The sequence below is a fragment of the Gopherus evgoodei genome, chromosome 1 (assembly GCF_007399415.2).
Source record: "Gopherus evgoodei ecotype Sinaloan lineage chromosome 1, rGopEvg1_v1.p, whole genome shotgun sequence".
NCBI classification, from domain to species: domain Eukaryota; kingdom Metazoa; phylum Chordata; order Testudines; family Testudinidae; genus Gopherus; species Gopherus evgoodei.
In genome coordinates, this window is record NC_044322.1 from 52,660,936 (window position 1) to 52,674,923 (window position 13,988).

The 13,988-nt window shown below is 43.0% G+C and overlaps 1 protein-coding gene across 1 annotated transcript in view; it reads left to right on the forward strand.

The window, feature by feature from the left end:
* The first annotated feature begins 6,518 nt into the window (after positions 1-6,518).
* TMEM272 (transmembrane protein 272) overlaps positions 6,519-13,988 on the forward strand; it is a 36,425-nt gene continuing 28,955 nt past the window's right edge. Inside the window, exons 1-2 of the mRNA XM_030564320.1 lie at positions 6,519-6,760; positions 10,094-10,174. Coding sequence (XP_030420180.1) covers positions 10,117-10,174 — 58 coding nt within the window. The 5' untranslated portion in view covers positions 6,519-6,760; positions 10,094-10,116. The remainder of the gene's footprint in view (positions 6,761-10,093; positions 10,175-13,988) is intronic.

The window sequence follows — 13,988 nt, forward strand, 5'->3', positions numbered from 1 at the left end:
TGCAAGGGGTGGAGAAGGCTGTGGGCTTGGTGGGCAGTGCAGAAACCCGTAGCCTGGGGCGCAAGGAGAACAACGATACTCCAGCTGAGAGGGAGACCATCCCCACTGCTGAGTGGCTCCTGAGCCAATTAGCAGTGGATAACCTCCCCCATGGCCAGAGGCATGTCTTCCTCCACCTCCTTGCAGTTCTGACCACGGGTCTCTGCTCTGCCTCACTAGGTCTGCAGCCTTCCCCACACCTTGCGCTTGTGGGGATCACGGTCACTTGCCCTAAGAGAGCCCTCTGCAGCTCTGCTGTCATGGCCCTGCACCCTCACTCCAGGGCTGCAGAGGGCTTCTGCACTGCCACAGGGCTGATGATGCCCAATCCCTGCAGGTGCAAGGTGGGTGGGGTAAGCTGCACTCATTGTGTGTGAGCTGAAATCAACGTTTACTGACATCTTCTCGATTTAAATTGAATCCTGCCAAGCCTACATAGAGCTGAGTGTTAATGGTGTACTGCTGGCAGCTACCCCATGGTGTCTCACTGTCTCTACCAGCAGTTTCATGTAGCTATTGAAGAGAAGCGGGGATAGTAAGGATCCCTGGGGGTGCTGCCCATCTCCTCTCTGAGTTCTCACAGAGATGGCAGTTGTAATTACAGTGAACTCCAGCAGAATCAACTGTGCTAGCTACAGCATTGACTGTGCTAGTGAACACCAACATGTCATCTCTGGTTTGCAGGAATCTAGGCTTGCTACATCTGCAGCATGGACTTTTTTCGGGGGTGGGGATTGGCCCTGATTTACTCCTGTTATTTTTTGGAGAGATTTGATTGTAATAATTGCATGTTGTAATTTCTGGGATCCCATTTGGCTTAGCCGTTAAATGCTATGGAAAGTAGTTAAAGTGATTTCACACACACCCCTCCTCTGCTAACCAAAGCAGTTGTGAGCTAAACATTCACATGCCTTGCCTTGAACAATGGAAAAATGAATTGAATTTCTTTTCTTATAACTACATGTGTTGCTATTAATAAATGATAAAAAGCTTTTTCTCCGAAAGCATTAGGATAAGATTGTTTCTACAACAGAAAGTAGCACTATTTTATTCATCAGTTTTAAAATTACTGCTGTCTCTGTCAACCTATGGACAGATTCTCAGATTAGATTAAGCCATTTCCTAAATGCACTCACTGGGCCTGGTTCTCCACTGACTTGCAGTATGGTTATATGAACCTGTACAAAGTGAGGGTGAAGGCAGAGGTGGGCTCAGAGAGATTTGCTTTCACATTGTGAGCCAGCCTTCACTGGGGGAAAAGGTGTGATCTTTAAAACGAGATGGCTAACTCGAGTTAGCTCTCTTGTTTTAAAATCCTAAGGGAGACAAAGCACGGGGTAGTTTCACCTCAGTGTGGCTGGTTGAGGTAAACACTGGTGGGGGAGGGTCTCAGGTTTGCCTCAACCAGCTGCATCAAGGCAAAACTACCCTGTGCCTTGTCTCCGCTCAGAATTGTCCGTGAGTTATTTTGAGTCTGATTTGGCATTGTAAACACCATCCCTTTTTTCCAAGTGACTATACAACATTGATTTTGTTCTCCATGATCTTTTGTAGAATGGGATGGCTTCACAAGTTTTTATCTTGACTGGGCTGCTCACACAAGAGTGGTGATCCTTTGGGACCCAAGTTTATTTCTGGTTCCTCACACTTTTGTGTGTGAGGAGTATTACTACTACTTACATTTCTTACAACGCACACCATGCAGGATGGCTCAGGAATCTACTTTTACTGGACTGACTCTCAATTAACTTCCCCCTCTTCAGACTCACAGCTGGTCCAGGAGCAACAAACATCTGGAGTTAGGGTAGTGTCAGGATGCAGCCTCTAGTACCCAATTCAGTGACCTCTGAAATAAATGAAAAGACTTCTATTGACTTCAGTGGGTTTTGTCTCTATCCCTATGGAGGAACCAAGAGGCCACATATGTATGTATACATGCAGCCAAGTCACTAAACACCCAGTTGTGCACACAAACATGCAGCTATGTAATTATTCAATTTGTATATGAAGATGTCTAGGTAAATGGTTGTACATATAAATTATACAGGTGCCTTTTTAGAGGTATTTTGAAAATCTGGCCTTTTTGCACCTTAATTTTGCCAAATCCTATAATTTTTTTAATAACCAATGAATTAGGAGAATTGTAACTCTCTTTGGGCATTTTGGCTTGTAAGTTATCCAGTCATGAGAACAAAGAAATTCAAACTGGAAATAAAATATAACATTCCTAGATGAGTGTCTCCATCTCTCTGTACTAAGCACTCTTCCCAATTAAATAGCCAGGGAAAGTCACATTGGCACTGCTGAAAGAATATGAAGCACATGAACGCCCTGTTCATGTGTTCAGGTTTCCAGAAGCTATGGGCTTGGTGCATGAATTACTAGGTGACATTTTATGATCCATGTTGTGCAAGAGATCGGACTAGATGATCATAATGGCTCCTTTCAGCCTTAAAACGTATCACTCTTTTAGGAAAATGGGGTTTTGACTATGCTTTCAGATACATCAGTATAAATTAGCAGTAACAACTAAAGTTACCAGCGTAAGCAAGACCAGAAGTGCCCTTCTTACACCTTATGCCTGTGTGAACTCACCAGTGTAAGCAAGATCAGAATCTTATACCTAGTGAAACTGCACTAGAAACTGAACAGAACAGTTCCATCCCCACTGTTGTCATCATAAAATGACATGAGGAGCGGTGTTCAAGACTAGAACTTTCATCAAAAGTTTGCCTGGAGAGATAGCAAGACCCTCACAGGAACAAAGTTACTTTTATTGAAGATGAAATTTTAAAGTAACTGTGGTTCTACATCAGAGGTGGGCAAACTACGGCCCGCAGGCTACATCTGTCCTGCGGGACCGTCCTGCCCGGCCCTTGAGTTCCCGGAGAGGCTAACCCCTGGCCCCTACCCTGCTGCCCCCCCTCCCCTGCAGCACCGCTGCCGCACGGGCAGTGCTCTGGGTGCTGGGGTTGCACACTCCTGTCGAGCAGAGCGGCAGCATGTCTGGCTCCGGCTGGGCGGTATGGCTGCCAGACATGCTGCTCTGAGTGGCATGGTAAGGGGGCCGTGGGGTTGGATAAGGAGCGGGGCATCCCAAGGGGAAGTCAGGGGACAGGGAGCAGGGGGCGGTTGGATGGGGCAGAGGTTCTGGGGGTTGTCAGGGGATGGGGGATGGAGGATGGGGCGGTTGGATAAGCGTGGGAGTCCTGGGGGGGGCCTGTCAGGGGGTGGGGGTGTGAATAGGGGTCAGGTGATGGGAAAAAGGGGGGTTGGATAGGTGTGGGATCTTGGGGGGCCTGTCAAGGGGCAGGAGTGTGGATAGGGGTCAGAGCAATCAGGGGACTGGGAGCAGGGATGTTGGCTAGAGACTGGGGTCCTTGGGGCGGTTGTGGAGGGTCCTGGGAGGGGGCGGTTAGGGGACAAGGATCGGGGGGTTGGATGGGTTGGAGGTTCTGAGAGGGGAAGTCAGGGGGTGAGAAGTGGGAGGGGTCAGATAGGGGTTGGGGGCCAGGCTCTTTGGGGAGGCACAGCCTTCCTTACCTGGCCCTCCATACATTTTTGCAACCCCGATGTGGCCCTCGGGCCAAAAAGTTTGCCCATCCCTGTTCTACACCCTGGGGAACTGAAAGACTTGAGGTAAACACAGTCTTGTTATGAAATATGCCTTATGCTTCTTAAACCTTAAAACATGAGGGGAAACACATTTACTGGTTTGATCAGCTTGCTTGGATCTTAGAATTCCTGAGGCAGATTAATATCCAATAGTAAAGAAATACAGCTCTTAATACACTGGAATGTGTTTTAATTGGAATGCAGTACCAGGCTATAGATAGCAAAAAGAAGGGCAAAAAACGCCTTTCTTGTCTATCTCCAACTTCCCTATCTTCCTTTCTCCAGTTTCCCGTTCCAACTTCCTTTACCGTTGTTACATGACATAAAAAAGAATCACTGGAAGAGTTGCTTTCTTGAAACACTGAACGAGGTGCTTTATTATAATAAGGAAAACAGAACTACCCTTAAAACTACTTAGTCCTTCTCTTTGAATATTTTTTCCTAGATTCTTCCAAAACCCTCTCCTACCTGATTTCCTGCTACAGATCTAATGAAACACTAAATATATCCTCACATTCCTCTTCTTTTTCTCACTAAAATGTCCTTGCTTCTAAGCTGAGGAACGTTCTACTTGGGAATTTACCATATTTTCCTTCTCCCCTCCCCATCCAATGTTAATTTCTTCCCTAAGGTTTGTTAGTACTCTATATTGAATGGATTGCTCATGAAAGGGGTTGTACTGATAATCTTGGAAACCAGACTTCTAGCTACAGAACAATTACAGTGCTGCCAATTCCTGCAATTTTATCGCAAGCCTTTTCGTATCTAGTGTTATTTCGGACCTCATCTCCTAGAGTCATGTGATTACATGAGAATCTAAGCTTTAGTTAAAAACCAAGTCAGTTTCTAGGCCTCATAGCTGTGGAGAAAAGCTTGAAAAGTTTCACCCTAAAGTTTCAAACCCTAAAGTTTCAAACAACACAAGATAAAGAAAAAGAAATCCTTGGTGATTATTTTTAAAAAATCTCAGTGCTTTTAAGACAATCTCAGGGGATTAATTTATGATTTTGGAGCATTTGGGGTAGCAATACTGTAGTTACACTGGGGACAGCTGCCATGGCAGCTTTCCCCTACTGCTGCGCCTTAATCTTGTTCAGAAAGGATCACGTCTAGGGGAAAGAGTAGTTCAGCCCCCCATACCAATTCAATCCTTGATCCCTCTGCTGGCAAAGCTGACAGAGGTGCCAACAGATGTCAGATATGCGGGTGATTTCGTAACACAGACAACTGTCTAGCAAAGAGAAGATTTCACTATTCTACAGCTTCTTGTGGCATCTAGAAACTAGCTTCACTCACCCACTTCCTTTACTCTGCTTCTCAGTGTCCCTTGTACGCAGTCATCTGTCATGGTTAGAAGTCAAGCTAAAATCATAGAAACTGGAGATGGAAAAGACTTAGGTAACTTTGCAAATTCCTTGGCCAATACAGGCTTGCTCCCAAGTGCATGTTCAGACTAATTTTTAAAGTTTCACGCAAAAGGATTTCTATCATTTCCTTTGGGATTCTATTCCACGATTTAGTAGCTATTCCTGATAGAAAATTTTATTCAGCTCACATTTTTCTTTGTTCATTTGCATCTGATTTCTCTTAGTTACACTTGCTTGGACTAATCCAAACAATTCCTCTCTCTCCTTGCTATTCCTACCTTTTAAATACTATGATGTCCTGTTTAACTTCCAACTTTGGCAACTAAATTCGAACTACTACTGTTTCAGTTGGTGCTTCCCTTCTCTTCCTAAAAACAGTTGTGCAATGTTGTGGTGTTAGCACAGGTGTCATACCAGAAGTGGCTGCATTTCAGTGGTGATTTAGTAATATCAAGGGGCACAGTTGTAGAGATCTTACCCATTTGAGCGCTCCTCTTGAAATCAATATGAATACTGGTGGAGCAAGGTATTAATCAACATGAGTAAGGATTGCAGAATCAGGGCCCCTGTACCATGCTCAGAATATACTCTCTATACTATTTACCAACATTTAAAGACCATTGGGTTCCTTCATAATGAAAAACTACATTATACATTATTTTTTGTGCATACTAGACCAATTGCATGTAAAAAAATCTTCAAGCAATGCAATTTTCTTTTCCCCAGTAAACTCAACCATGGACGTAATCCTCCTAATGCATAGCTGTTAGCTTTGCTTCAACATTAGACTTAATCACATATGAATGCTGTGCAAACATGAGAGCTGAGTTCACTATTGTTTCTCCAAAGTTTTGGCAGGTATTTTGTCAGTTCCCTAATGATGATTTTAACAGTTGGTAGCCTTTTTTGCAAAGCCTTTTATAAAAGGCCCTAAATATGTGTAGATCTTCATTAATGCTATAGTTGCTCCCAGAGAGATTTATCTGTCAAACATAGTTTTCCTATTGTACAAAAGGTATTGCTTTCTAGCTAATGACACAGCACTTATTATTAGACCTGAGATTTCTGACAGGCACCTGCTAATGAAAAGAGAAACTGGTGAATAACTATTCAAAAAATAGATCTCTAGCGAGGTAGTATAGGATATATAGCATAAACAACATCCAGTAGCTAACACTAAAAGTTGTGTATGTGGCAGCTTTGTAAATCACAGAGGACTATATCAGGCCTTTGCAAAGAGCAAAGGGACAAAACGGTACCATAAAATAAACCAAGCATCAGCTACTAGCTGCTGATTTATGGATAAACCAAATCGACTGAAAGATTTTTGCAAAAGAAATCTTTTCTTTTACCTTCTCAAGTCTTCTATGGGCTCCTCTGCTGCCCCCTGATGGCACTGTAAAACCCTGCAATTGTTGGGTTGAGGAGCAAGCCAAATGTGGGAGTATATAGGAAATAATTATAATCCGTTCTCCTCACAACTAGAAACAGCAGAAGAGCTGCCTGGCGGCAGCAGAGGAGTTTGAGTAGTGATAGAGAGAAAAGGTGTGTGCAACAGAGAGAGAAAGAGATGGAATGAAAAGAAGCCACGATCACGTAAAGCCAGCTAACTGAAAGCAGAGTCCCTGGAAGCAGAGTATGACTATAGTGTAACACACGATCCGAGACTTTCACAATATACTTTTGTTGAAGAATCTATTTTGTGATTTCTCATTCCGGACTTCCATTGGTTTAACAAGGTGAGTTAAAGTTAAAGTCCTTTCAGGTATGAGAAATTCATTGGAAAGATGCTGATTTGCCAGGAATGTTTGCAGAATAAAGGACAGTGTCGCATTTTATACTTTGTCAGGAAGAAATGGACTGCAAACCAGTATGGTAGAAATGGTTTTCGGAATATTTAAAAAATCCTCAAGAGTCTATGCAATGAGATGAACATGTTTCTATTGCTGAAGGATTTGGGGTCTTGGGGCAAAGCCTATCTGATTGAGCTATCAGGAATTGTAGATCTACAATGCAGTGGACTGAGAATTTAGAAAGCAACAGAGTGTCTTCCTGTTTTATTCCACAACAGTGTGAGGCGTTTGGAATTGATTGAAAGTGCAGCTTATTTTGTGCAGCCAAAGTATATTTTGAGAAATCAAATAATAGACCAATTTGGAATCTGTTCTTTAATTGGATAACTAGTGATGGGAACAGCGTAAAAGGGGATTTACAAAGGCAGAGGGGTCAGGCATGCTACAGGAGAGAGAATCATTCTTATTTGGTGAACACAATTGAAAATGTAAGGTTAGGACAGAAACCATCGGCAGCAAACCAGTTCAAAGTTAAAGCAACCTGGGGCTGGGTTTACAGATGGGTCTGAGCTACAGAGACTTCTCATTACTGCCTGGAGGAATAAGGGATAGAGTTTTAAAACCAGGGGAGCAATATCTGGGAAAGTGTTAGCATGTCATGAGTTTGCTGCAATTCGAGCCCCCCTGAAGCCAACATTCTGGGGCAACCCTGGCCCCCTCCATCGGCACAGCTAGCACAAAAGGGAGAGGGACTGGAGCAGGTCAGCTGTGCTGAGACTGAGCAGGATATGGAGAGAAAATATATCCCCATGAGCTCTGCTCTATGGATTCCATCTTTGCTATCACCTGGGAACAGCAGACCAGGGAGTGACCAAAGGATCTGCAGTTACGTAGATCCACCAACCAAATTTCCCCATATAGGGCCATGCAGCTGCTTTGACAGCTACTGTGACCATCCCCATGGTGGCTGAATAACTTGTCCCATTGGCTTGAGACGCTCTACCTTACACCTGTGCAGCACAAGAATAACTCCATTTGAGGCAATGAAGTGACACCAGTGTAAAACTGATGTAAGGAGGATCACAGTGCGGGTCTTTTGTCTCTAACTTTACCCAGTTGTGTCTGGGTTTTTCATTACCTGTGGTACCATCAGGTGATTTTCTGAGACCTGCTGGCAAAATGAGGATGCCTATCTGCATTACTGTAGCATTCTATAACCCTCTACACTCTACATTGATTGGGTGTAGTTTTTAGCGGTCATTTAAATTTTAATTTCTTATAATAGCAGTTTTCCAAAGGAAATTACCCCTTAATTTGCCTGGCAACTGAGTTGCTCCCTCTCATCTGTTATAGCTAATTACATACAGAAAACGCTTTTGTCTGTAATATGCATTGTGATCCTGCAGCTAGGCAGTTTTTTGGAATGATTACCCATAGACTTTATAGCACTTTCCAAAGCAGTAGATTAATCATATAGGTTTTAAATCCACCCTGATAAATGGGTGCATGTCACTTGTAATCTGGTGAAATTATCTCGAGGTTATGTGCATACGCCCTGTTGTGTGTGTACCTATGAAACCATCATGCCTTTTGCTTTCTTAGTACTATGTCTTTACATTTTTTAAGAACTCTCCCTCTGTGCAGAACTCAAGTTTTAGCCATGTAATCGGATGGCTGTAATTGCTGAGGCCAGCCACTAGAAGGAGACATGATAACATATACTGAGTCTATTGCATTTACTTTATTGTAGTTTTTCTTTAAAACCAAAGTCATTTTAGACTGAGGGTAGGTTTTGCTCTTTCTGTGTGGAAATATAGCCTGTGCAGCCACAGGAGTTGTTCGTTTGTCCATGATAATTTGATAATCAGAGGTGTGCTGGCTTTTTTTTTTAATGCATTGGTAAAGGATAGGTAAAGTAGTTTTAGCAAAAAGTACAACTATAAAAGTATTTTCTGTTAAAATATTGGGTGTTTATATTTTTTCTCATAATGGCCAAAGTGATTTAATTAGATTATTTTAGGATATGCCACTAGCCATGACTCGTTTCTAAAAGCAAAGTCTAATTTTGGATTGTTCAGGAATAAAATTTACAACCAATGCCCTCAGTTTAATCCATACTTTTCTACATTTAAAACTGGCCTCTTGTGTGGTTTTATAAGAGTATATACTTTTACTTTGGTAAAGAGTTATGAAGCCTTTTGCTCTGCATTGTTGTTTTGAGCCAGGGGGTCTTGCTAGCATTTTGAAAATTGTATACAGCCTATCATTACTACATTGTTACCTCCAACCACCTTTGCCCACTAAGTGCACTTCACGGCCAGTTTCTTTCTTTTAAAAAAACCTGTCAATTGTTGCAATCCAAAAGCACAATATTTGCTCTTCAGAAGTATCTTTGTGAGCCAAGGATGGTTTTAGTGGCATGGTGAGTGTGAGGGGGAGGGAGGGGATGGGGTAAACTCCCCGAGAAGCAGGTCACTTCTGACCAGCCATCATCTTACTGTGGCCAAACGAAAAGAGTCAGCTTTTGCCAAAAGTTACCACACAGCGTTTTCTGAGATAAAACAGTGGTGTCTTCTGAGAGTGGGGGCAGGGTGTTAACACAGATACAACTGTGTAAAAATTGCTGGCAAATGACTTTTTAAATGTATCCCCTTTATTTATTACCCTTTTAAAAATCACTATCTTTCTTAGTAGTGGCCTCGAATCCTACACAGTGCAGACAGGGAGTGTAGTACACGGTATAAAGACATGAGCAAGACAGGGAGCGCAGGGGAAGCTGATCCTGCATTAATGAAAGCTCTGCTGTGTGGCTGCCAGAATGCTCCTGACTAATAACAGCAGCAAGGCCAAAGGGGAGCAGTTAGCTAAGTGCCTTCTTTGCACTCTGCGGATGGCACTGAATTCCTCTTGTTCAGACACACCCAGTTGTGCACCCCCACATCTCTCTCCTTTTTGGCCATGCATGCTACTCCATTTCTATACAGTCTCCTCTCATTTACACCCATGTCACATGGTTGATTTCAGTGGCATTACTCCTGAGTTACACCAATGTCATGTGGGAGGTGAATCAAGCCTTTAACATTCAGTTTATAGTGGTGCTAGAATCGCTGGTATGCTCTGGCTACTTGGTTCTGCTCCAGCAATCTGGGTTTGCAGCTGCTTTGGGTGACTGGGGCAGGCACAAAGCTGCTAAAGCAAAAAAGTGAATCTGGCCCATCATGTCTAGGTCATTAAAAACACAATTTATTATTGTAATACCCTTATTATTTCTATCTCTAGAGTACACCAGACAGTGATCACCAATGGCTGCTGGCCTGGAGAAAGCTTGTCACCGGTGCATATCTAAAATTGCCAGTAACGGTAAGTCACAGCTGTAAAAGTAATCACCTTCTATTACTTAAATGGCCCTGTGGTTACTATAGTTAGAAAAATGGGCTAATACCAAGTTCATTGTAAGTTAAGGGCATGAGAGTTTAGGTAGCTGTACCACCTTCTGCTATGATCTCACCAGAACTCACCAGGGCCTGACTCAAAGCCCAGGTAAGTCAGTGGGGGCTCTGGGCATTGGATCAAGCCCAAATGGTCTACTCCTGCCTGGTGTGGAGTAATGGCAACTCCTACCTAAATCAATTAACACCTCACAGGAGGGACTCAGCATGCGGCAGGACTGGGTCCTAAATGCAGGTGGTCCTGGTCAGTAAGTAGATGGGAGAATCTCAAACTTCCGATTCTGCCTTCTGAGTCAGCACTAAACCAATGTGCCAGCCTGGTGTTAGGAGGCACATTGGTGCTGCAGATGTGATGTAAAACTGAGGTCTGGGTACGGAAGAATCCATGGCCACACAAGGTATGTTAACTCTAGTGTCCTGGTCAAATTAAATTTTATAAATACATTCTGCCTAGCTAATTTCCCCCTGCAATTTCCATTGGATCCAGCACTTTTCTTCCCTGGCTGAAGTGTTGTTGTATCTGTGTGTTTTAGAGAGACAGATTGGTAGACAGACGTACTGTACTAACGACTGTACGTATAAAGCACTCCTCTGCTGTGGTGCTTGCCTGGAAATTAAAAACACCTTAAAACACTTTACAATGTACTGCACTGCAGAGCCAAATCTAGTGTCATTCTTTTCAAATTAGGTCCTACGCATGATTTGCCGTAGACTTACGATGGAGAACAGCTATAAAAAATAGTGCAGGTTGACATCTTGTGGGAATGAGTCTCATATCTTATGACCTGCCATCGCAAAATCACAACCAGCTTTTGAGACAAAGTACAATGACCAGACTCCCAAAAGGTCATGTGATATTAGACTCAAACACCTGCCAGGGCAAGTCTCACTTCAATTGTAAGCTCTTTGGGAAAGGGACCATCTGTTTGCTCCATGTTTGAGCAGCACCTGATACAATGTGGTTCTGAGCCATGTCTAGGGTTCCTAGGCCCTATGGTGATTTTATTAACACTAATGGAGGATTTCTCCAGTATGGCCTGGGCTTATGCAATTCAAGGCTTTAAAACCAACAGCCTTGGTTACAGCCATCTTAAAATCATTCTGTCATTTTACAGGGTGTCTGGGTAAAGATAAAGAATATGGAGTGGGGTCTAATGTGATCTTGGCTGCTCCCCAGTCCTGTGAGCAGGCATGCCATTGCATTCTGCGCTAGAGACAAGTGGTGGAGAAGCCCTGTCAAAAGCCTTGGGAAGAGGCTGATCAGAGGGTAAATAAGGTCACACCTGTACATTTTATGAGAAATTTTTTCATCACAGCATAAAACCCAACCCATGGCATGGGAGTGGCCAACAGGAAAACTAAATCCTTAACCTGGTTTCTGACTATGTCTCCTTTGTGTGCTGTCCTCCAAATTCCTAGTGCCTTTACTTTAAACCCATGATGTTTTCCAAATCCAGAGTCTCACATTCAGTTATGAGAAAAAGAAAATTTCTTTACATTATTTTCCCACTCAACATAACTGAAACTTCACCCAAACCAATTATTGTATTCCTCAGACTGCAGTTACTACTCCGGGGTCTCATATGGATGCTTTTGGCTCCAGTTGACAGAGCTCCCTGAAAACTCAGAATAAATGTCCATGAATGATTAAGCCACTACACCTCTTGTTCCATAACAAAATGACCTAAAATCCACAACCCCCTGAAATACAGTCTTCCACAAAGATTACGATAATATACAGAGTCTCAAAAGCTAAATTATACTCTAAAGTTACTGATTTTAATACATTAGAACTTCAGCTAAATATTTCCCACCAATCTCCTGTCCAGTTCTTCAAATGTAGCCTAAAATAGTCCGACTGAAAGCAATTCAGTCAGAAAGACTTTGCTGCTATTAAATCACCCTACTGCTACTCTATCAAATGGCACAGCAAGAGCCCACACTGAATTTTACCTTATCCCCCAAGGAGGTACCAAATACCAACTGCCTAGGTGAAAAACCCCACCAAGTTACAGAGGGCTGTCATCTAAGTAAGGACCATGCCTGACTTGACCTAGGTTGTGAAATCTGACAAGATCCCACTCTGAGGAAATAGAACTGTAGGCAACACTGCTGGGCCAGATTCTCTGTTCCCACCTCTTCTCTTTGGATTGCTCCAGTGACACAAAGGGACTAGAAAGCAGAGACCAGTCCCCACTGACTGAGTGAGGATTCACTTGGTGGGGAACAGTCCCCCAGCTCACATAGAGCTTCTATGTCACCCCCACCAATAAAGAGCATAAGGAGTAGTGAGGAGGTGTGTCCAGAGCACTCTGATCTGGCTTTGCTTATTTTGCAAGTGACTGCTTGGGAGCTGTGACCATCTGGCACAGTTTAGAGAATCCCCCAGACTACTCTAAACTCCATCCAGGGCAGTGGCAGATTCAGAACCGCATCAAGAAACAAGATGCTTCAGCAACCTGACAGCTCTCCATCACTTCTGTGGCTCCTTGTGGAACCCGTGCACAGCAGAGAATCTTGGCCATCATTTTTACCCCTCTCTGGATTTCAGGACAAAAAGGGCAGAGGCAGTGTATTTTTAGATTTCTGTTCCTACCACAGAAACAATTGAAATGTTACTATTTTCTGTTGGTGTTATAGTGCCATCAGGGCTTCAGGGGTGACTGATGGAATAAATTACCCTTTTTAAAATTAAAAAATGGGTTTGATTCTAATCTCACATATGCTGGCTTGAGTCAGGAGTAACTCCATGGAAGTCCATAAAGTTACCACAGTGTAAAGCAGCTCAGAATCAGGCCCATTGCATTCTGGCACTGCAGTTGAGTTGTCAGAATTCCTCCATCTATACTCTAAGATGAGGCTTTTGCTTATATTTAAGTGCAAAACTCAACTCAACCTTAACGATGGGTCATCTGTGCGACTGGTGCCTCCAAAATGGATTTTTTCATTAATTACAACACAAATGCTAATTAATCTCAACTTCACATTTCCCATTGCCCTTTAAATATTTTTCAGAAAGCATTCATGAAGAGGCCAGTTCTGATGCCAGATATAAACCTAATGGTTTAATGATATTTAAATGGTCAGCATATCAGCACAGCATCATTTGAAATTCCTCTCTCTTTTTTTTTTTTTTTTTAGTACAATACTTTAGGCTCAGAGCATCAGGGCAAACTCTAGTTAAGTGGCCAAAAGGAATTAGAGTCAATTTTCAATTCCAGTTGTATTGCAAAGCAAATGGATGATATACTGTGGTTCTTCGTTTGGTTACTGCAAAAAATCCTGTTCAGATGTGACTGATGCTAATATACTCTATCATATTGTGATTTTCAGCAATTAAGGGGCTATATAGAACAAACAACCTTTTATAGCTAAATGGAAACCAGCTGTCCACTATTAGAGGTGCACTGTTAGACACTGAAGTGAGGATGGTCAGGCCTAGTGGTTGGAGCTAAGGGACAGAGGCTAAATCTGGAGTCAAGAACAGGGCTGGAACAAGGCAAAAGTAGTGCTTTTGCGGGTGCTAGGCTGGGGCAGGCTGAGGCCTGTAGAGTTTGTCACCACTGTCAGGCAAATGATTGTTCTGAGCCGTGAAGCAACATTGAGCAGACTCAGGCTTCTCTTTCCCCTGTGAGGCACTTACACCTGCTCTGAGGCCTGGTCTACACTACGCATTTATACCGAATTTAGCAGCGTTAAACCAATTTAACCATGCACCTGTCCAC